Source organism: Oncorhynchus tshawytscha, linkage group LG22 (assembly GCF_018296145.1).
Source record: "Oncorhynchus tshawytscha isolate Ot180627B linkage group LG22, Otsh_v2.0, whole genome shotgun sequence".
Classification (NCBI taxonomy): Eukaryota; Metazoa; Chordata; class Actinopteri; order Salmoniformes; family Salmonidae; genus Oncorhynchus; species Oncorhynchus tshawytscha.
This window is the reverse complement of record NC_056450.1, coordinates 2,868,347-2,892,798: the sequence shown is the minus strand read 5'-3', so window position 1 is coordinate 2,892,798 and position 24,452 is coordinate 2,868,347. Positions and strand designations below refer to the sequence as shown.

General features: G+C 41.5%; 1 protein-coding gene across 4 annotated transcripts in view; it reads left to right on the top strand.

Moving 5' to 3' along the window:
* Positions 1–24,452, top strand: part of LOC112221578 (DENN domain-containing protein 2D) — a 57,903-nt gene that overhangs the window by 6,898 nt on the left and 26,553 nt on the right. Inside the window, exon 1 of one of the 4 annotated variants that reach the window (XM_024383720.2) lies at positions 8,151–8,264. The exons of 1 other annotated variant lie outside the window; for it this stretch is intronic. In XM_024383720.2, coding sequence (XP_024239488.1) covers positions 8,246–8,264 — 19 coding nt within the window. In that variant the 5' untranslated portion in view covers positions 8,151–8,245. Of the gene's footprint in view, positions 1–8,150; positions 8,265–19,918; positions 20,379–24,452 lie in introns of those variants that run through there. 2 more of the 4 variants (XM_024383717.2, XM_024383716.2) reach the window with 2 other exon arrangements.

Genomic DNA, 24,452 nt, shown 5'->3' with positions numbered 1-24,452 from the left:
TCCCTAGGCCCTTGTGTAGATCTGAAACAACTGGATAGATGTAAATAATAGGGTGAATGCACTTTGAAGTAAATCTTAGCTCTGTTAAAAGTACACTCAAGAAAATAGTGATTCAGGAGTAACATTAAAACAGGGCGGTATGCCCCACCAACATTAGACAACTATACAAAAAATTGCTGAAATAAATAAAATCAATGATGAGAAAAATAGTCTGATTCTCTCATCATTGGTGGTGTAGCGGGACGATCGGAATGAGGTTGTGAGTTCAAATCCCTGCGGAGCACATGTTGAATAATAATTACTGTACAAATGAACATGCACAATTTAATAATGTACTACATGTAAGTTGAAAACACTATGTTAAAAGCATTGTTTGTGTGAGTGTACCTAACCTTGCCAACAGAGAGCTGTTAATGGATTAGTGGTTCATCAATCAGATCCTTGATGGGCTGGGCCACAGTAAACAGGGTTGGTGAAACAATATTATTTTTGGAGGGGCCATCAGGCAACGTCCTGATGACTTATACACAGGAATGTTCCCATGAAACTTGTCTAGAACATGAATATCTTATATTCTGAGAACATGGCAACCATGTGCTGTGTATGTTTGGTGGGACGTAGATGGAATATTCTCCTAACCCACAGAAAACTGGGCAACGTTCCCACGAAACATGTCTAGAACATTATCTTATATTATGGAAAAACCAAAAACCAGTAGACACTTGGCCCTCTATGAAATGAGTTTGACACCCCTGGCCTAGTGTCTGCTAGTTTTTGTTTTTTCCTTTCATTAAGACCTAGACAGCCAGGTGAGGGGAGTTCCTTACTAATCAGTGACCTTAATTCATCAGTCAAGGAGAAGGGAGGAGCGAAAACATGCAGACAGCATTCAAGGCACTACATCTTATTTTACTCTTTGACCAGAGCCTACACATCTGGGTCGTGTCCAGTGGGAGAAAACACTTTGAAACAAGGAGGTTCTACCTGAACGTTTCCATTGAGAAACACTCATTCTCATTTTCCATTGCCAAACAGAACATTTTGCCATAGTGTGTCTCTCTGAACATGACTCTGGTATTCCAGGTCTTGCTGATATAAAGCCCAATAGAAGCGGCTGGCCTTAAGGGCCACATTTGGGGTTACAAGAGAAATGCATGGACTTACAAGTTCCATTACATTGTAATTTCATACATGTTCACCATGGCTATCATTGGGTGTGTGCCAGGTCATCTTTTTAGCTGTCACACTGTGCATCTCAGAGGATTGTTCCACATCAATGTGGTTACTGAGAAGTTTAACACTTCTCCAGGCAGCTTCCCAAAAATAAATGATAACCTGGGACATCACCATTGACTGCTGTCACAGACGTATTAGACTTTCGACCCCATGGCCCTTATGGGCAACCGACCAAATAAGAAACTGACAACACTTTAGTGTACCTTCATCATTACAGTACACTGTCTGCGAGGAAGAGTGAGCAGATAGCCAGCGTCGTTTGAGAGATATGTCACTGGTGAGGAAATGCACATAACAAAAACAAAACGATGCCTTCATACAAACATTGGTTGCTTTATTGCACAAGGTCGATGGTTCTGAGAATACACAAAACAAAGTGATTTGACAGCATTCAACCTTCCCATTGACTAGTAACAGACTGACATTGACACCTGTGTGTTGTGCCTCCTGATGGATTCCTCACTTATAAATAATATAACTTAAGAGGAACTCATTTTCAGTACCTAGAAATAACTTGTGCAGAATCATGCAACAAACATCTTTGTTGAAAATAAATCATCTTCAACCCTTCAAAATAAATTAAAAAACTCAAAATAATTGAACTACTTTGTTTCTCCAAAATAATTACTTCAACTCTAATTTACAAACAATATCTTAAAATTCAATAGTGAGGCAAGTTTGATCAAACAAACACTGCTTTGGCATCAGTTATAATCACATGAAAAGTCCTTCTGGACGTTCTAATAAAATAATCACAATCTATAAGTTATTTCTAACATATATGAAATATTTTCACCAATCACAAGATCATGCATCACAGGTCTTTGGAGATAAAGTGCGGACAGGTGTATGGGGTTTCTACCTTTAAAATAGACCTTTACCAGTTACAGTATGGATGTTCTAGCAGCGCTTAGGAATGAAAGCGTGTGGAGTAATCGTCCATGACATTCAACACATCTGTGAGGGCCCTTAGAAATAATTTTACCCCACTTTGGAGACGTTTAGCTTGGGGAGTGCAGGTTGTTGAGGGCAGCCTCCTTCTCTCTGTTGTGCTCTGAAATGGTTGATCCTCTCCTCGCCGACTGCTCAAAGTCAAAGTCTTTGATATAGATTATTGGGTCTCGTCAGTCAAAGGCTTATCTACCTCTTGGGCCAGCAACTCATTATCATCAGCATACATTCATCTCCACCTAGCCTTTATTTACATCACACAATGAAAAAATAGGTTGTCTATTTAAAATATAATTTCTTTGCCAAGTTTATATGATAATGTATTTTCTGATCAATTAACAATGCAGTGCCAAGGAGATTCATAGCAAACTCATACAAATCTGTTATTGGCATGTTATGGCACAGCTGAGATGATAGTACCCACCTGTTCTGTGTTATGAGCTTCTTCCACTGAGTGACCCTGTTCGTCAGCTCAAGGTCCCCCGAGGAGGTCAGGCTTAACTTCCGCAGCAATTCCCCCTCTCCAGCAATGTTGGAGGCTCATTGGAAGAAGGCTTGGGAGATGCAGGGAAGGACTGAGGAGGTCAGGAACAAGGGGGTGAGGAAGAAGTCAAAAGACAGAAATTCAACTTATATAGAACCAGGTGTACAGAAAATATTCTCTACACCTGGTTCTCACACAGATTGGTCTTTGAATGATGCTTCAGACTAGTTTCAAGCAACTTGATCATGTTGCTATCACAAACGGTTTCAAGTCTCATATTTATAAACAGGCACTTCTTAACCAAGGGTTTTGCAAATGTAACCTCAGTAGGGTAGAGAGAGGAAAAAGGGAGGAAGAGGTATTTATGACTGTCATAAACCTACCCCCCAGGCCAACGTCATGACAGTGTCGAGTTCAATTTTGCACTACGCAGCATTACCTGTGGTACTTAGCTTAGGCCTATGTTTGGAGATATCTTTATTCACTATGCAAAGCACAGAAAAATGGATATTGGTTTCATACATTTAAAGTGTAAGGTATATACCGGATAGGTGTAAAAACGAGAATAGAGAGAGAACAAAAAAACGGACAAATCACTACATGTGTATTGCACAGTCTGGAGGATTAGAGCGAGTCAATTGTGTATTCAGGTTTTTTATGCAGCCCTTGGATCATTTTTGCAATAGCAGATTTCTTCAGCATCATCTCAATTTGTGTAAGAGGTGTATTTCAAATACTTTTGCATCTCACAATTTCCTGTTAATAAACATCATATGACAGGAAGGGAGGGGAAATGTTTGATCTACTTGACACGGTGCAGGTGCTATCAAACTAACACAATTTCACTTTCACTTCCTGTGGCTAGTGGTAACAGCACAACCACTGCATTTGGAGACTTCCTCTTATTATAAAGATATGAAAACATCCAACTTACTCATCTTATTTGAGTACATTTTGGCATTACAATAGTATATTATCACTAGGTTTTATTCAAGCAGATAATAGCATTTGTGCTTCAGGTGGTTCTGAGAGGCAGTGCTAGTGTTTCAGTGCACTCCACAGGTAAATTGTTAGTTCAACTGAGTAGGCTTGCCGCACATTTGTAGAAAATAAATGTCTAATTAACTACTAAAAATAAATAATTAAAGAATACAGATATATAAAATTAAGAAACATGATTTAACCTGGTGTTAAATGTGAGTTATTCTGATGTTTCTTCTTTCTTAGTGTTTTTCGTAACATTACACAAAAACGAGCTGCAGCATACGGGAAGACCAAAATGTGTCAGGTTTGTTTAGATATGCTTGCAAACCTAAATCGACAGTCAGATTACCAGTAACCTGCATTACTCAGGAGCTTCCGCTAGCGGCACCCCTCGACAACATTCCTCTGAAAATGCAGTGCGCGAAATTCAAAAATATTTTTCCGAAATATGTAACTTTCACACATTAACAAGTGCAATACACCAAATGAAAGAAACTTCTTGTTAATCTACCCATCGTGTCTGATTTCAAAATGGCTTTACAGCGAAAGCACAACCTATGGTTATGTTAGGTCAGAGCCAAGTCACAAAAACACACACAGCCATTTTTCCAGCCAAAGAGAGGAGTCACAAAAAGCAGAAATATAGATCAAATTCATCACTAACCTTTGATGATCTTCATCAGATGACACTCATAGGCCATCATGTTACACAATACATATGTTTTGCAGAGAGCCACATCAATTTACCGAAATACTCATAATAAGCATTGATAAAAGATACTAGTGTTATTCACAGAATTAAAGATAGACTTCTCCTTAATGCAACCGCTTTGTGAGATTTCAAAAAAGCTTTACAGAAAAAGCATACCATGCAATAATCTGAGTATGGCGCTCAGAGACCAAACCAGCCAAAGAAATATCCGCCAAGTAGTGGAGTCAACATTAGTTAGAAATAGCATTATATATATTCACTTACCTTTGATGATCTTCATCTTGATCTTCAATGCTCTCCCAGGAATCCCAGTTCCACAATAAATGTTTGATTTGTTCGATAAAGTTCATCATTTATGTTGAAATTCCTCCTTGTTGTTAGCGCGTTCAGCCCAGTGATCCATCTTCATGAGGCGTGAGCATTAGGTCCAGACAAAAAGTCCAAAAGTTCCGTTACAGTCTGTAGAAACGTGTCAAACGATGTTTAGAATCAATCTTTAGGATGTTTTTAACATAAATCTTCAATAATGTTCCAACCGGAGAATTCCTTTGTCTTTAGAAAAGCAATGGAACGCGAGCTACCTCTCACGTGAACGAGCGTCACGAGTTTGTGGCTCTCTGCCAGGCCACTGACTCAAAGAGCCCTTATGAGCCCCCCCTTTACAGTAGAAGCCTCAAACAAGTTTCTAAAGACTGTTGACATCTAGTGGAAGCTTTAGGAAGTGCAATTTGACCCCATAGACACTTCGATAGGACAAGCTTTGAAAAACTACAAAACTCAGATTTCCCACTTCCTGTTTGGATTTCTCTCAGGTTTTCGCCTGCCATATGAGTTGTTATATTCACAGACATAATTCAAACAGTTTTAGAAACTTCAGTGTTTTCTATCCAAATCTACTAATAATATGCATATATTAGTAACTGGGACTGAGTAGCAGGCAGTTTACTCTGGGCACGCTTTTCATCCAAACGTGACAATGCTGCCCCCTATCCTAAACAGGTTAAAACTTTTTAGGGCTAGGCGTCCCTCTAGCGGGACAACTTCTGGTGAAACTGGAGGGAACGCAATTCGAATAAATAATCATAAAAATTATAGATATTAAACATTTATAGGTACATGGCAAGTGTCTTATATCGGTTGAAAGCTTAAATTCTTGTTAATCTAACTGTCCGATTTACAGTAGGTATTACAGCAAAAACATGCCATGCGATTGTTTGAGGATGACGCCCCACAACAAAATATTTTTCCACCGGCACAGGTTTCATAAATTCTCAAATAGCGATTAATTTTCACCTACTTTTTGAAAATCTTCCTCTGATTTGTCATCCAAAGGGTACCAGCTATAACATGTAGTGTCGTTTTGTTAGATAAAATCCTTCTTTATATCCCAAAAAGTCAGTTTAGTTGATGTCATCGATTTGACTGTTATTTATTAGTTTTTGAAGTTAGAAGCCTGAAACCTTGAGCATAGACTGCTGACACCCTGTGGAAGCCATAGGAATTGCATTCAGGGAGCTAATTTTCAGTATGACCTTATACCTGCCATTGTAAGAGGATTGTCTCTCTTGTTTTTCATTGGATTTTCTCCTACCATATTTATTGTGTTATATTATCCTACATTATTTTAACATTGCTACAAACTGCAACGTGTTTTTTTTCCAATGGTACCAATTATATGCATATCCTGGCTTCTGGGCCTGAGCAACAGGCAGTTTACTTTGGGCACGTCATTCAGGCGGCAATTGAGAAAAAAGGAGCCTAGCCAAAAAGGACCGGATCCTTTTTTCAATTTCCGCCTGAAATGACATACCCAAAACGAACTGCCTGTAGCTCAAGACCAGAAGCAAGGATATGCATATTTTTGATACTATTTGAAAGGAAACACTTTGAAGTTTGTGGAAATGTTATATTAATGTTGGAGAATAAAACACATTCGATCTGGTGAAAGATAAAACAAACATGCGTTTAAAAAAAAATGTTGCATCGTCTTTGAAGAGAAAGGACAGACAGTGATGTAGGATTCTAGATGTCATTTAGATGTTGTCCACAAGACAGCAGTGTGTATACGCAAAGTTTCAGAATTACATCACTGCATAATATTTTGTATCAAGTCTGTCAGGTCTAGACCCAAGCCACCCCCTGTACCCGGACTTTGAACTAATCCCCTCTGAGTGCAGGTATAGGGCACCCCTCAGCAGGAAAAACAGAACTAGACAATAATTTGTGCCAGGTGTGTTATCCCTCCTAAATAGCTTGGGCTAATGTTCCTATCGATTCAGTAAGGCCAGCCTTTAAAAAAAAATGTATTGGCTTGTAACTGTAATGAAAAGTTGTGTTGTCAATTTTGTTTTGTATTTAAACACCACTTTAAATGTGTACATGACACCGCAACAAAATTTCCCCATGGGGACAATAAAGTCAGTAAGTAAGTTGTCCTTCACGAGTTTGCCCAAATGTGCCGAATTGGTCAATTGATACATTTTCAAGTACATAACTATAAAGATACAAAAATGCTATGGTAATAAAAAATGTAAGTTTCCACACTCCCAGGAATGTCATACATAATGGATCATTAGCTTCCCTACAGAAAATACACTAACCTTCACACATCTAGATGGCCGGGCGGGGTGGGTGTGGACCAGAGACAGCAGTGGGGTCAAACTGTAGAACCCAGTTCCTACATTTGAATATAAAAATGTATTTTATCAAACAAAACTATGCTACATTTTTATCTCTGGTACCCTCAGGATGATTGCATGTAAGGACATTATTCACCTTCAGAGGTGAATCTATCAAACCAGTTACCGTGATAGTGCACAACAGAACACATGGAATTTTTCCGCTGTAATAGCTACTGTAAATTGGACACTGCAGTTAGATTAACAATCATTTAAGCTTTCTGCCCATATAAGACATGTCTATGTCCCGGGAAGTTGGCTGTTGTTAACAATGTCATTCTAGTCACATTATTGCATATTGAGCAATAACTAACCCGATTTCGGGACACCAATCCAGTAGAAGTTAACACCAACATTGGGAGTTATTTTACACCACTGAGTGTTCATTTCACTCTGACTCCTGAAATCAATCAACACTGGTCAATTTGCTGTGTACAAGCTTAATGTTGATTGGTTTGACTGAGGTACATTCCTTTGAATTGTTCAGTAGAAAATGGTATTACAACTGGAAAAACCCTCATTAACTTAATATGTTTCAATTCGAATACTGAAATCCATTCCAAAAACAAATTGCATTGGAATTGACCTAATCTCCCGTGGACAGATTCTCATGGACAGGTGAAACGAGAATCTGTCAAGACTCACATAAAATGATGTGATTATGAGCAGCAGTAGTTCCTGGTTTGGGGTTTGTCGTTGATTATTTGGACAAATCAGGATTTGGTGAGGTGATTTTCAAGCCTGTGTGAGGATGATAAACGGTTTCCACTAGATTCCACAGCCACAATGTAAAATTGATATCAAATAGTAGTGACACAGGGAGGGCCTTCACAAGACTGAATTTGGTGCTTGAGGTCGAAAGGTGAAGCTGTTAGGACATTTAGGGCCGATTTCCGGGACTAAGATTAAGTTTAGTCCTGGCACTTTCAAGTTAACTTTAAAACTCTGCTTGGTATCATATCCTGTAAACAACACAGATGTCTGCTTTGGATTTCTGTTTCTTATGACGCTTGACTCCAAGCACATCATATTGTTAGGCAAACCAAAAGGGTGTGCCCACAGTTTAAATATAGAGTTTCAAAGTCTACATTAGAGCAAACAATAACTGATAGCTTGAAGGAGAGACAATACATTGTGAGGGAGTCTGAAATATGAGCCTCACTACTGGGTTATGAGATTCAAACCACACTACTGAACAAGATGGACACTACGCTCACAGGTAATGAAAATATCTTAACAGAAGTGATCACTGTAAATAATCTTCAAAAGTAGTTGAAGGTCAGATGTTGACATGTCACTGCTTCCAATTAATTGTATTTCTTTAAAAAAATAAATTCTCAACTACTTATCCACATCTCTTCCAGACAAATAGAGCTAGGATGGCGGGAGAAGCAGAGAAACTGGAGCTTTTCCTCTTGTCGATCCCAGTGTGAGCATTCCCGTCATCCCTTATTATTTGGGATTAACAAATGAATGAGGTCATTTATTTGGAATTGACTCAGAAGAAATACATCGGTCTTGACCTAGTGCCATAGACACCAAAATTGTTATTCTCCTAGCCAAATTGATACATATCGTCATTATTGCTGCCCATTTTTCTAAAATGTTGATTAAACCTTCCTTCAGTTCACATACAGAAGTAAGGTGTAATCTTGATGCTTAATCTCAAGCGAAGGTAAACAGATGGCGAAGGAGGCTGGATTTAGGTTTGGGGGGGGGTGCAGTCCTACTCGTCGGTGCGTGAGGCCTCAAGCGTGAGTGGCTCTCATCTAAACATCTACAATCTCCCTCTCCCCTTCTGTCTGAACCTGAATAGTTGTATACCGACCATGCAAGTAAAGCATGAATTGAAAAAATCTTCAAAGCATTCCAGAGGAGAGGGAGGAGGTTGATGCTCTTGTGACAGGCGCCTCAGGAGGACCCACCGCTCTGGTCCAGCTGAGGCTGGTGGCAGACTGGTTAAAGGGTAAACAAACCAAACTATTCATCGCTCAACCTCATGAATGCCACGATGCATCACTTTACAGTGCAGTCAGAAAGTATTCAGAACCCTTGACTTTCCACATTGTTACAGCCTTATTCTAAAATTGATAAAATATTTGTTTTGTTTCTCATCTACACACACACACACACACAATACCCCATAATGACAAAGAGAAAAACGGTTTATAAAATGTGCAAAAAAAAAATGGGGTACGACAGTAGTCAATAGTATTCAGACCCTTTGCTTTGAGACTCGAAATTGAGCTCAGGTGTGTCCTGTTTCCATTTATCATCCTTGAGATGTTCCTATTACTTGATTGGAGTCCACCTGTGGTAAATTCAATTGATTGAACATTATTTGGAAAGGCACACACCTGTCTATATAAGGTCCCATAGTTGACAGTGCATGTCAGAGCAAAAACCAAGCCATTAGGTCTAAAGAATTTTCCATAAAGCTCCAAGACATGATTGTGTCGAAGCACAAATCTGGGGAAGGGTACCAAAAAAATGTCTGCAGCATTGAAGGTCCCCAAGAACACAGTTGCCTCTAGTGAATCAACAATGACATTTTTTGGCCGATACCTTATATTTTCCATGCCAAATAAAACGATCCCGATACCCGGTATTTAAAATTTTGGCGGACTTAAGCATTTTAGTACAGTTAAATAGTTAACACACACACACACAGCAGATTAAGGCACTGCATCTCAGTGCAAGAAGCGTCACTACAGTCCCTGGTTCGAATCCATGCTGCCATGCATGCATCCATGCACATCCGGCCATAAACGGGAGTCCATAGGGCGGCACACAATTGGCCCTGAGTCGTCCGAATTTTTGACAGGGAAGGCCGTCATTGTAAATAAGAATTTGTTCTTAATCTGACTTGCCTGGTTAAATAAAGTTCACACCAACCAAAATTATATTTGTTGGCATTTACGCATGTCCCCATTACCAGCAAAACATAATCAAAACCTATTTCTTTCACTTACTTTGTGCTGTTTTGTTGTTCAGTCGTTTTATTCTCAACCAGGATTTCTATGGAACGCGGTTTGGGTCTTTTCGTGTCAAAAAATACACACGTGTATTTTTTGACACGCAAAGACCCAAATAAGCTTGACCAATCAGGACCTAAATATGACTGCACAATAATTTAACGAATTCAAACATCTTTTACATAGTTCTTACACATTGATTACACTATCACTCATATGTCACAATGATTCATCGATACGTCTGCTATGATGCTGGTAAAGTTGTCTCGCGCACCTACAGTGCTGGTTATCTCATGGATGTAAACAGTGTTCTTCCCCAAAAACATAGCAAAATGACAATCTGTTTCAGTAGCTATAGTTAGCTAGCTATATAACTAGGTATCATAAAATAACCCTAATTTATAAGACATTTCTTATTTGATTAATGGTGGTCGGACCCATCTATGTTTTAGCTAGCCACAATAGTGAATAGTATGTAATTGACAGTGATGCAAATAGTAAACTTGTCATCATTTAATAGATCATGCTAAACGAGTTTGGAATGTTGTGACATAAAATTAACAAAAGACAATGATTTGTTAATTTGACAAAAATCTGTTGAAATCACACTGGATGTATTCGACTTTAGAATTGCATTGGGGACATCCTTATTTCACTGCACAGCCTTACCTATGGATTGTGGATCAATGACATGGGGTATCAGTCTACTCAGTGACACCTAGAGAACATTAGCATCGTAGCTCTTAATGAGGGACTCTGAAACTGAATTGAACACTATTCCTGAGGAAAAACAATACTGCGTGGACGTTTGAGGCTGATAACGTTGGGAAAATTGTTTTCAGGCTGGTTGTATTGGTGCTTTAGCTGAGTACCTAGCTAGCTAGCTTGCTACCCCAGAAGTTGCAGTCAAACAAATAATGCTTTATTACCAACACAGTATTGTAAACACATTGTTCGTGGCCAGTGTTTGCAGACTTTTTTTGTACAGCTTTGACAGTGCTACTGATAGTAGTGGTGGCGCTTGGCTTACACATGCATATTCAGAACACATATTCTGTAATAGAACTGTTATTTGACGTGTCAAATAGTGTTATTGTCATTTGATGGTTCTTTTTAGACACGCAAAGACCGAAACGGCATTCCAAAGTATGTTGTGAAACTAATAGCAGTGACGCTATTACTGTGTAACTCCGGTAGGGCAACATCAGAAAAATAGCGCACTTGGTAGTGTGTACCAGTGCACGACCAGTCGCGAAAGCCGACATCACCCACGACAGAGAACGGTTGATTGTCAAGGGCAATGAATTCCATTATCTTGGTGTTAATGGATTTTGCCTTGGAGCTGTCTCGCTGAAATTCTTACTTTCAAATGACTGCTCGACTTGTTGACTGCTCGATCCACACAGCAGACATTGTGGGCTAGGTTAGGAATGCTGTGTTGCACGTGTAGAGCAACATTACGTCATGTACGTCAGCTTTGACATCGGTGATAAACTAGACATCGGGCCAATACCGATGTTGGCATTTTTAGCTAATATCGGCCGATTACGATATGTTCACCGACATATCAGGCATCCCTAGTTGCCGCAATCATTCTTAAATGGAAGAAGTTTGGAACCACCACCACTCTTCATAGAGCTATCAGCCCGGTCAAATTTAGCAAACGAGGGAGAAGGGCCTTGGTCAGGAAGGTAACCAAGAACCCGATGGTCACTCTGACAGAGCTCATCTGTGGAGATGGGAGAACCTTCCAGAAGGACAACTATCTCTGCAGCACTCAACCAATCAGCCCCTTATGGTAGAATGGCCAGACAGAAGCCACTCCTCAGTAAAAGGAACATGACAGCCCACTTGGACTTTGCCAAAAGGCACCTAAAGGACTCTCAGACCATGAGAAACAAGATCTTCTGGTCTGATGAAACTTTGATTGAACTCTTTGGCCTGAATGCCAATCGTCATGTCTGGAGGAAACCTGGAACCATCCCTACGGTGAAGCATGGCGGTGGCAGCATCATCCTGTGGGGATCTTTTTCAGCGGCAGGGACTGGGAGACTAGCCAGGATCGAGGAAAAGATGAACAGAGCAAAGTACAGAAAGATCTTGATGAAAACCAGCTCCAGAGTGCTCAGGACCTCATACTGGGATGAAGGTTCATCTTCCAACAGGACAACGACCCTAAGCACACAGCCAAGAAAAGGCAGGAGTGGCTTCCGGACTAGTCTCTGAATGTCCTTGAGTGGTCCAGCCAGAACCGACTTGAACCCGAACTAACATCTCTGGAGAGACCTGAAAAACGCTCCCCATCCAACCTAACAGAATTTCTGGGGATCTGCAGTGAAGAATGGGAGAAACTCCCCAAATACAGGTGTACCAAGCTTGTAGCATCATATCCAAGAAGACTCGATGCTGTAATCGCTGCCAAAGGTGCTTCAAAGTACTGAGTAAAAGGGTCTGAATACCTTTGTAAACGCAATATTTAAAGAAAATATTTGATATTTGCAACAACAATTTTTTTTAAATCCATCTTAGAATAAGGCTGTAATGTAACAAGCTGTGGAAAAGGTCAAGGGGTCTGAACTTTACGAATGCACTGTATGATGATTAATGTCAAATCACTGATCTGTGCCAAATGTGTGTATAGAATAAGTCTATAGGACATAAGCATATAGGATAGCATTTAATGGTGAAAACAATCATTATGGAACTGTTAGTGGCAATTGATAATGCTAGTTGGTAACATGAGCTTAGTGAACTCGTACATTTACTGAACAAAAACAACTCAACAATTTCAAAGATTATATGAACTGTAACGCAGCACAAAGAAATCTGTCAATTGAAATTAATTCATTAGGCCCTAATCTATGGATTTCAAATGACCGGAAATACAGATATGCATCTGTTGGTCACAGATACCTTAAAAATAGGGGCGTAGATTAGAAAACAAGTCAGTATGTGGTGTGACCACTATTTGCCTCATGCAGTGCGAGATTTCCTTTGCATAGAGTTGGATTTTGATTGTTATTGTAAGGGGTGCGTAACTGGTGGCAGGGAAGTCAGACGCAGGAGAGCAGAACTAGGTAATAGCCGGAGCAGTTTAATTGCAAAACCAACAGCATAAAGAATATACCAGCATGGGTACAAAACCCGATGAGCACCAGTAAACATGTGCACAAGCACTTAAAACAAACAGTACCACACAAAGACTTGGGGGGAACAGAGGGTTAAATACACAACACGTAATGAGGGAATGAAAACCAGGTGTGTAGGAAAACAAGACAAAACAAATGGAAAATGAAGTGGATCGACGATGGCTAGAAGACCGGTGACGCCGACCGCCGAACGCCGCCCAAACAAGGAGAGGAACCGACTTCAGTGGAATGGTGAAATGGTGGCCCACCCCTCTCCAATGGCTGTGCAAAGTTGTTGGATATTGCTGGGAACTGGAACACGCTGTCGTACCCCTCAATCTAGACCATCCCAAACATGCTCAATGGGTGACATGTCAGTATGCAGGCCATGGAACAACTGGGACATTGTCAGCTTCCAGGAATTGTGTACAGGTCCTTGCAACATGGGACAGTGCATCATCTTGCTAAAACATGAGGCAATGGCGGGGGATGAATGGCAGAGCAATGGGCCTCAAGATCTCGTCACATAATCTGTGAATTCAAAATTGCCATTGATAGAATGTAATTGTGTTCATTGTCCGTGGTTTATGGCTGCCCATACTAAACTCAGCAAAAAAAGAAACATCCTCACTGTCAACTGCGTTAATTTTCAGCAAACTTAACATGTGTAAATATATGTATGAACATAAAAAGATTAAACTAAAACAAACTCAACAAGTTCCACAGACATGTGACTAACAAAAATTGAATAATGTGTCCCTGAACAAAGGGGGGTCAAAATCAAAAGTAAGTTGAGATCCGGGCTCTTCACTGGCCATGGCAGAACACTGACAATCCTGTTTGCAGGAAATCACGCCACAGATCAGTATCAGTAAGCAGTATGGCTGGTGGTATTGTCATGCTAAAGTCATGTCAGGATGAGACTGCAGGATGGGTATTACATGAGGGAGAAGGATGTCTTCCCTGTAAAGCACAGCGTTAAAATTGCCTGCAATGGCAACAAGCTCAGTCGGATGATGCTGTGACACACCGCCCCAGACCATGACGGACCCTCCACCTCCAAGTTGATCCCGCTCCAGAGTACAGGCCTCGGTGTAACGCTCAGTCCTTCGACTATAAACACGATTCCGACCATCACCACTGGTGATACGAAACCGTGACTCGTCAGTGAAGAGCACTTTTTTACCAATCCTGTCTGGTCCAGCGACGGTGGATTTGTGCCCATAGGCGACGTTGTTGCCGGTGATGTCTGGTGAGGACCTGCCTTACAACAGGCCTACAAGCCCTCAGTCCAGCCTCTCTCAGCCTATTGCGGACAGTCTGAGCACTGATGGAGGGATTGTGCATTCCTGGTGTAACTCGAGCAGTTGTTGCCATCCTGTACATGTCCCGCAGGTGTGATGTTTGTTTGTACAGATTCTGTGCAGGTGTTACACGTGGTCTTCCATTGCGAGGACGGTCAGCTGTCTGTCCTGTCTCCCTGAAGCGCTGTCTTAAGCGTCTCACAGTACGGACATTGCAATTTATTGCCCTGGTCACATCTGCAGTCCTAATGCCTCCTTGCAGCATGCCTAAGGCACGTTCCCGCAGATGAGCAGGGATCCTGGGCAACTTTCTTTTTGTGTTTTTTAGAGTCAGTAGAAAGGCCTCTTTAGTGTCCTAAGTTTTAATAACTGTGACCTTAATTTCCTACTGTCTGTAAGCAGTTAGTCTTTTAAAATATATATATATTTTAAATGTCACCTTTATTTAACCAGGCCAGTTGAGAACAAGTTCTCATTTACAACTGCGAGCTGGCCAAGATAAAGGAAAGCAGTGCGACAAAAACAGTTACACATGGGATAAACAAACACAGTCAATAACACAATAGAAAAATGTATACACAGTGTGCAAATGTAGAAGAGTAGGGAGGAAAGGCAATAAATAGGCCATAGTGGCAAAATAATTACAATTTAGCATTTACACTGGAGTGATAGATGTGCAGATGAGGATGTGCAAGTAGATACTGGGGTGCAGAAGAGCAAAAATAAATAATTGGTGGAATGAGGAAGTTGAGTGGGCTATTTACAGATGGGCTGTGTACAGGTGCAGTGATCAGTAAGCTGCTCTGACAGCTGATGCTTAAAGTTAGTGAGGGAGATATGGGTCTCCAGCTTCAGTGATTTTTGTAATTCGTTCCAGTCATTGGCAGCAGAGAACTGGAAGGAAAGGCGGCCAAATGAGATGTTGGCTTTGGGGATTACCAGTGAAATATACCTGCTGGAGTGCGTGCTACGGGTGGGTGTTGCTATGGTGACCAGTGAGCTGAGATAAGGCGGGGCTTTACCTAGCAAAGACTTATAGATGACCTGGAGCCAGTGAGTTTGGCGACAAATGTGAAGCGAGGGTCAGCCAATGAGAGCCCACAAGTCACAGTGGTGGGTAGTATATGGGGCTTTGGTGACAAAACGGATGGCACTGTGAGACTACATCCAATTTGCTGAGTAAGGTGTTGGAGGATATTTTGTAAATGACATCGCCAAAGTCAAAGATCGGTAGGATAGTCAGTTTTACGAGGCTTTGTTGTGAAATAAGAAGCCGATTCTAGATGTAATTTTGGATTGGAGATGCTTAATGTGACTCTGGAAGGAGAGTTTACAGTCTAACCAGACACCTAGGTATTTATAGTTGTCCACATATTCTAAGTCAGAACCATCCAGAGTGGTGATGCTAGTCCGGCGGGTGCGGGCAGCGATCGGTTGAAAAGCATGCATTTAGATTTACTAGCATTTAAGAGCAGTTGGAGGACACCAGAGTGTTGTATGGCATTGAAGCTCATCCGGAGGTTTGTTAACACAGTGTCCAAAGAAGGGTCAGAAGTATACAGAATGGTGTCGTCTGCGTAGAGGGGGATCAGAGAATCACCAGCAGCAAGAGCGACATCAATGATATATACAGAGAAAAGAGTCAGCCTGAGAATTGAACCCTGTGGCACCCCAGAGGTCCGGACGCCCCAGAGGTCCAGACAACAGGCCCTCTGAGTTGACACACTGAACTCTGAGAAGTAGTTGGTGAACCAGGCGAGGCAGCCATTTGAGAAACCAAGACTGGCTGTTGAGTCTGCCGATAAGAATGTGGTGATTGACAGAGTCAAAAGCCTTGGCCAGGTCAATGAGTACGGCTGCACAGTACTGTCTTTTATCGATGACGGTTATGAAACCGTTTAGTACCTTGAGCGTGGCTGAGGTCCATCCATGACCAGCTCTGAAACCAGATTGTATAGCGGAAAAGGTACGATGGGATTCCAAATGGTCAGTGATCTGTTTATTAACTTGGCTTTCAAAGACTTTAGAAAGGCAGGGCAGGATGGATATAGGTCTGTAACAGTTTGGGTATAGAGTGTCTCCCCCTTTGAAGAGGGGGATGACCACGGCAGCTTTCCAATCTTCGGGGATCTCAGACGATACGAAAGAGGTTGCACAGGCTAGTAATAGGGGTTGCAACAATTGGAGGATAATTTTAGAAAGAGAAGGTCCAGATTGTCTAGACCAGCTGATTTGTAGGGGTCCAGATTTTGCAGCTCTTTTCAGAACATCAGCTATCTGGATTTGGGTGAATGAGAAGCTGTGGGGCTTGGGAAAGTTGCTGCGGGTGGTGCAGAGCTGTTGGCCGGGGTAGGGGTAGCTAGGTGGAAAGCAAGTTCAGCCGTAGAAAAATGCTTATTGAAATTCTCGACTATCATGGATTTATCAGTGGTGACAGTGTTTCCTAGCTTCAGTGCAGTGGGCAGCTGGGAGGAGGTGCTCTTACTCTCCATGGACTTTAGTGTCCCAGAACTTTTGGGAGTTAGTGCTACAGGATGCAAATTTCTGTTTGAAGAAGCTAGCCTTTGCTTTTCTAACTGCCTGTGTATATTGGTTCCTAACCTCCCTGAAAAGTTGCATATTGTGGGGGCTATTCGATGCTAATGCAAAACACCACAGGATGTTTTGTGCTGATCAAGGGCAGTCAAGTCTGGAGTGAAGCAAGGGCTATATCTGTTCTTAGTTCTACATTTTTTGAATGGGGCATGCTTATTTAAGAGGTTGAGGAAAACACTTTTAAAGAATAACCAGGCAATCCTCTACTGACAAGATGAGGTCAATATCCTTCCAGGATACCCGGGCCTGGTCGATTAGAAAGGCCTGCTTGCTGAAGTGTTTTACAGAGCGTTTGACAGTGATGAGGGGTGGTTGTTTCACAGTGGACCTATTACGGACGCAGGCAATGAGGCAGTGATCACTGAGATCCTGGTTGAAGACAGCAAAGGTGTATTTAGAGGGCAGGTTGGTCAGGATAAAATCTATGAGGGTGCCCGTGTTTATGGATTTGGGGTTGTACCTGGCAGGTTCCTTGATAATTTGTGTGAGATTGAGGGCATCTAGCTTAGATTGTAGGACAGCTGGGGTGTTAAGCACATCCCAGTTTAGGTCACCTAACAATACGAACTCTGAAGATAATGGGGGGCATCAATTTGCATATGGAGTCCAGGGCACAACTGGGGGCTGAGGGGGGTCTATAGCAAGCGGTAACACTGAGACTTATTTCCGGAAAGGTGGATTTTTAGAAGTAGAAGCTCGAACTGTTTGGGCACAGACCTTGATACAGAACTCTGCAGGCTCTCTCTACAGTAGATATAACTGCCAAAGAGGGCGGGGTTGTCATCTTGGCGGAAAATATTTAGTTGGGGATGGAAATTTCAGAATTTTGTGGCCTTCCTAAGCCAAGATTCAGACACGGCTAGGACATCAGGGTTGGTGGAGTGAGCTAAAGCAGTGAATAAAACATTCTTAGGGAGGAGGATTCTGATGTTAACATGCATGAAACCAATGCTTTTACGGTTACAGAAGTCAACAAATGATAGCGCCTGGGAAATAGGTGTGGCACTGGGGTCTACAGGACCTGGATTAACCTCTACATCACCAGAGGAACAGAGGAGTAGGATAAGGGTATGGCTAAAGGCTATAAGAACTGGTCGTCTAGTGCGTTGGGAACAGAATAAAAGGAACAGATTTCTGGGCGTGGTAGAACAGAGTCAGGGTATAATGTACAGACAAGGGTATGGTGGGTTGTGAGTACAGTGGAGGTAAACCTAGGCATTGAGTGACAATGTTTTGTCTCTGGTGGGACCAGTTAAGCAAGGTGAGGTCTCTGCATGTGTGGGAGGTGGGACAAAAGAGCTAAGGCAAGGTGGGCAAGGTGGGTGGGACTGAGGGTTCTACAGTGAAATAAAACAATATGGACTAGCTGAAATAGCAGTAGACACAGCGTATTAACATTAGAGTGAGGCATAAAGCAGTCACAGGTGTTGATCAGGAGAGCTAAGACAACGGGTAAATGGCGATGAAGGGGCAGAGCGGGTCAGTTAGGTACATAGAGGACCTGAGTTCGAGGCTGGGGCTGACAGATAAACAAAATGAGGTACCGTGTTATTGAAACAGTCCAGGGGCCATCAGCTGTGTAGCCCGGTGATCATAGGGTCCAAAGAACAGCAATAGGTGAGTCAGGGAGCCGTTCAGTAGTCAGTACTACGCTAGGTGAGTGGGAGACACAGCACTTAGAAAGCTAGCAGGCCAGGGCAAGAAGATGGGTCTTCAGCGGCATCGCAACAGAAAAGCCCGCTGTGACCACATTGGGCGACCACGTCGGCAGACCAGTCGTGATGGATCGGCGGGGCTCCGTATGGACAATAAAGAGTCCAGGCCAATTGGCAAAAGAGGTATTGTAGCCCTAGAATTAGCTGGAATATGGGCCTAGCTCATGGCTAGCTCAAGGTGGTCTTAACGACCATTCCACCGGTGCATGTTCATTCATTTTTTATGTTTCATTGAACAAGCATGGGAAACAGTGTTTAAACCCTTTACAATTAAGATCTGTGAAGTTATTTGGATTTTTACAAATTCTCTTTTTAAAGACAGGGTCCTGAAAAAGGGGCGTTTCTTATTTTGCTGAGTTTATAACCCCACTGTTACCATGGGCCACTCTGTTCACAACATTGACATCAGCAAACCGCTCTCCCATACAACACTTACACATGGTCTGAGGTTGTGAGGCTGGTTGGATGTACTGCCAAATCCTCTAAAACGACATTGGTCTCCAAGGGCATAGAAAGGAACAAATTCTCTGCCAACAGCTCTGGTGGACATTCCTACATTCCTGCCAATTGCATGCTCATCAACTTGAAACATGGCATTGTATTGTGTGACAAAACTGCACATTTTTGAGTGGCCTTGTGTTATGCTCACGCTGTTTAAATCAGCTTCTTGACATGCCACATCTGTCAGGTGGATGGATAATCTTGGCAAAGTGGAAATGCTCACCAACATGGATGTAAGCACATTTGTGCACGAAATCTGAAAGAAATATGCTTTTTGTGCATGTGGAACATTCTTTCAGACTTTTCTTAGATATCCTTTTTTGTTTTCAGTGCAGTTATGTAGGACAGCTCATAACTATTAATTAGCCTTTACAATACTGACCAAATAAACGCAACATGTAAAGTGACAGCTCCCAGAAATGTTCCATATGCACAAAAAGCATATTTCTTTCAGATTTCGTCCACAAATGTGCTTACATCCATGTTGGTGAAAGAAATATGCTTTTTGTGCATATGGAACATTTCTGGGATCTGTCACTTTACATGTTGCGTTTATTTGGTCAGTAGTGTAAAGGCTAATTAATAGTTATGAGCTGTCCTACATAACTGCACTGAAAACAAAAAAGGATATCTAAGAAAAGTTTTAAACGATTTATTAGGGATGAAATATGTTTGTCTGATATGTTTGTCGCCTATCCTATGGCAATTTTATTTGATTGTCATCTTAACTCACCAGATGAAATTAGCTGTAATTCTAGTTATCAAAGGAATAGTTATGCATTGGTAGCGTAATTGTATCGGATGAAGCACATCCACGTAAGAAACTGACAATTGATCGAACCATAGGCTCCGCGCACTGTACAGTTTGGTGCGTTCATCTCTCCAATTCCCAGAGAAGCCTACCCGTGAACATTGAGCAACAGCATGCGTTACTTGTGCGACTATTCTCCTTGTGCTGCCATGATGAATGTGGTTGATACATATTAATTTGAGAAACGACAAGCAGTCCAGGGAGATAAGACGCTCAACGCTGATACCTGTGAGAGCTATGAGTGGAGAGGTAACGAGAAGGATTCAAAAAAGACATGGATTAAAAAACTTCAAGCAGAGATGGAGTGAGTAGATGACATGAATTTATAGGCTAAGAAGTTTTAAACATGTTCGCATTGAGAATGAATGAATGACTGATTGTATGACAAGGTTTGTAAAAATGTAAGTGTACATTTACTGAAAAAGTGGCTTCAATCAAGTCACTACTCGCGTTCCGGCGGTGCCAACAGCAGGCAGGTTTCCATTGACCAGTTTATTCGACAAAAGCAACGTCGCAACAAACAAATATTTGCGCCGTGTGTAATGGAAACCGCAGATGAGACATTTTCTTAAGATCGACAACAATTCTATATCCGTTAGACGGGTCGATTTATCTTGTTTAACTTGTCTTTGCGACAAAAATGGAAACGTAGTTTTTTTATTGAACCTTTTATTTAACTAATAATTTACGGTACACGGGGATGGTGATGTCAACGTAACTATGAAGCGCCACTCCACCCACATGTAGAACTAATTCGAAATGTCTGCCTGCTAAATGTATTTTAACTATAAAAAGTATTATTTGCAGGATACTTGTCCTGATATTTAACAATGGCGGAATTGCTTTGCTTGTGTGATTGGTTGGAAGCAAGTTTCACCATCTAATTATTTCAGGTCTACAGGAGTGGAAGTTTCATAATGGCACTGCCCGTGGCGATATGTTGGCACATGGGAATTAGAATGTCAAATGTTAGTCAATTCTAACATTTTATCCGTGAAGGCTTTTGAGGGCTACCTGATATATAGGTGGGAGGGCATGCAGGCCTGTCTTCCGTGTATTAATGCGCAATTGACCTAAATGGGTCATGGAAACGCTTCAACCACATTTACATTTCGACACTAGGTTTTCTGAAAGTGTTTATTTCCTACGACCACGTTCCATTCACCGTTTTTACATGAGTTAAGTCATACCAGGAAACGGGACGTTTCGCTACAATTTGACAAATGCAGACAATTTCTTCAACATGGTGTGATCTTTGTTGGTTAAATTGCTAGAAATGGCAGTGAAAACGCCTTTATGCGCAAATATTGATATAATAACTATCATATTGAAGTAAACGTGGAGTCACGCTGTTGATTCTTTTGATGGTAGGAAGTGGGGATGAAATACGACCAAAGGTATGGAGACACCTTCTTGTCGAACATTATTCACTGATGTTGGGCGATTAGGCCTGTCACAGTGGGTGTTCCAATTCATCCCAAAGGTGTTCGATGGGGTTGAAGTCAGGGCTCTGTGCAGGACAGTCAAGTTCTTTCACACCGTTCGACAAACCATTTCAGTATGGACCTCGCTTTGTGCATGGGGGCATTGTCATTCTGAAACAGGAAAGGGCCTTCTCCAAACCGTTGCCACAAAGTTGGAAGCACAGAATATTCTAGAATGTCATTGTATGATGTAGCACTGGAACTAAGGGCCTAGCCTGAACCATGAAAACAGCTCCAGATCATTATTCATACTCAAAACTTTAGTTGGCACCATGCAGTCGGGCAGGTAGCTTTCTCCTAGCATCCACCAAACCCATATTTGTCCATCGGACTGACAGATTGTGAAGCATGATTCATCACATCGGGGGTTCCTGAGTTGCGCAGCGGTCTAAGGCACTGCATCTTAGTGCAAGAGGCATCACTACAGTCCCTGGTTCGAATCCAGGCTGTTTCACATCCGACCATGATTGGAAGTCCCATAGGGCGGCCAGTGTCATCCGGGTTTGGCTGCGGTAGGCCGTCATTGTAAAAAGGAATTTGTTCTTAACCTTTTATTTAACGAGGCAAGTCAGTTAAATAAAATCATTCCAGAGAATGCGTTTCCACTGCTCCAGAGTTTTAAGCAAGCAAGCTTTACGCCACCCCAGCTGACACTTGGCATTGCGCATGGTGATCTTAAGCTTGTGTGTGGCTGCTCGGCCATGGAAACCCATTTCATGAAGCTCCCAACGAACAGTTCTTATGCTGACGTTGCTTGAGTGTTGCAACTGAGGACAGACTATTTTTACTTGCTTCAGCACTTGGCTGTTCTGCTCAAATCAAATTTCATTTGTCACATACACATGGTTAGCAGATGTTAATGTGAGTGTAGCGAAATGCTTGTGCTTCTAGTTCCGACAATGCAGTAATAACCAATGAGTAATCTAACCTATTCCACAACTACTACCTTATACACACGTGTATCCGAAATAGCCGAATCCACTCATTTGAATCTGTCCATTTCCTTCCGTTCACCAGTCCATTTTGAACGTGTTAAAACTGTCGTCATTTGACAAGGAATTTAGCTCGTGTATCCCACCAGGTAGATGCAGAAGTAAATGCCTATAAAAGCGTATGTGCACTCAGCATGCGTGTGTGGAGGGAGTGGTCTGAACGCAATTAAGTAAGACATGAAGGGGAAAGGAAATGTAGGGAGCAGAACTGTGATGCTTGGTTTCTTTTTTGTTGTGTCCCAAATGGAACAGTGGAGCACGTCAACGTTTTTTTCAAGACATCAATCACGAACAAATGGTTTTACAGTATTTGAACAAAATGTGATCTCTGGTTAAAGATAGAATTTTGACGTCCTTCTCGATTATTCATGCCCATCCCTAGTGGGGGAGCACTCTTGACAAACACGGGATACTTGAGCGTGAATCCCAGCAGCGTTGCGTTTCACACACTTAAACCAGTGCACCAGGCACCTACTACTTTTCAAAGTCACTTCATATTTTGCCTTGCAACCCAGAATGGCACATACAATGTCTCAATTGTCTCGAGGCTTAAAAAAGTCTTTAACCTGTCTTTTCCACTGAAAGTGATTTTACAGGTTACATCAATAATGGATCATAGCATTCACCTGCTCAGTCTCATGGAAAGAGCAGGTGTTCCTGTTTTGTACACTCGGTGTACGTATTTACATGTATGCTATGTGAATTTAGGCTTGTAAATAATGATTAGGATTTTGCATACTAGTGCATCAAACAAACAAACAACCGTCAAACAAATGAGCCCTTTAATTTGAGCTTTTTGTGGCCAACTTATGTTCAAAGTTTTAGGCTTGATGTATTTGATCTACAAAGGCTGTAACAAGTTCCTGTTATAGGTCCTAGGCCCATAACTGCTATGATTTTATAGTAACGGACTAACATACAGTGCCTTCAGAAAGTATTCAAACCCCTTGACTTTTCACATTTAGTTGTTTTACAGCCTTAATAAAAAAGCATATTTACATTGCCTGCCACCACACACACACACACACACAATACCCCATAATGTCAAAGCGGAATTGTTTTTTTGAAAATTTTACTTATTCTTTATAAATCTGAAATGCTTTTTAATCAATAAGTATTCAACCCCTTTTATGCCAAGCCTAAATAATTCAGGAGTCAAGATTTGCTTATCACGTGGACTCACTGTGTGCAATAGTGTTTAACATGATTTTTGAACGACTACCTCCTCTCCGTACCCCACACATACAATTATCTGTAAGGTCCCTGAGTCGAGCAGTGAATTATCAACACAGATTTAACCACAAAAGACCAGGGAGGCTTGGAAAGAAGGCCACCTATTGGTAGAAGGGTAATAAAAAAAAAAGCAGACCTTGTATATCCCTTTGAGAATGGTGAAGTTATTAATTGCACACTGAATGGTGTATCAATACAACCAGTGATTACAAAGAAACCGGTGTCCTTCCTAACTCAGTTGTCAGAGAGGAAGGAAACCACTGAGGATGGACCAACTTCGTAGTTACTCAACAATACTCGCCTAATTGGCAGAGTGAAATGAAGGAAGCCAGTGCGGAATATAAAATTCCAAAACATGCTTCCTGTTTACAACGAGGCTGTGTGGCTTGAGCAGTCATTTTGAAACAGTAAGACATTTTCAGCGAGACAACTTAGACAAAATCCATTAACTTCTTGGATATAGGGGGCGCTCTTTTAATTTATGGATAAAAAAAGTTCCCATTTTAAACAAGATATTTTGTCATGAAAAGATGCTCGACTACGCATATAATTGACAGCTTTGGAAAGAAAACACTCTGACGTTTCCAAAACTGCAAAGATATTGTCTGTGAGTGCCACAGAACTAATGCTACAGGCGAAACCAAGATGAAATTTCATACAGGAAGTGCC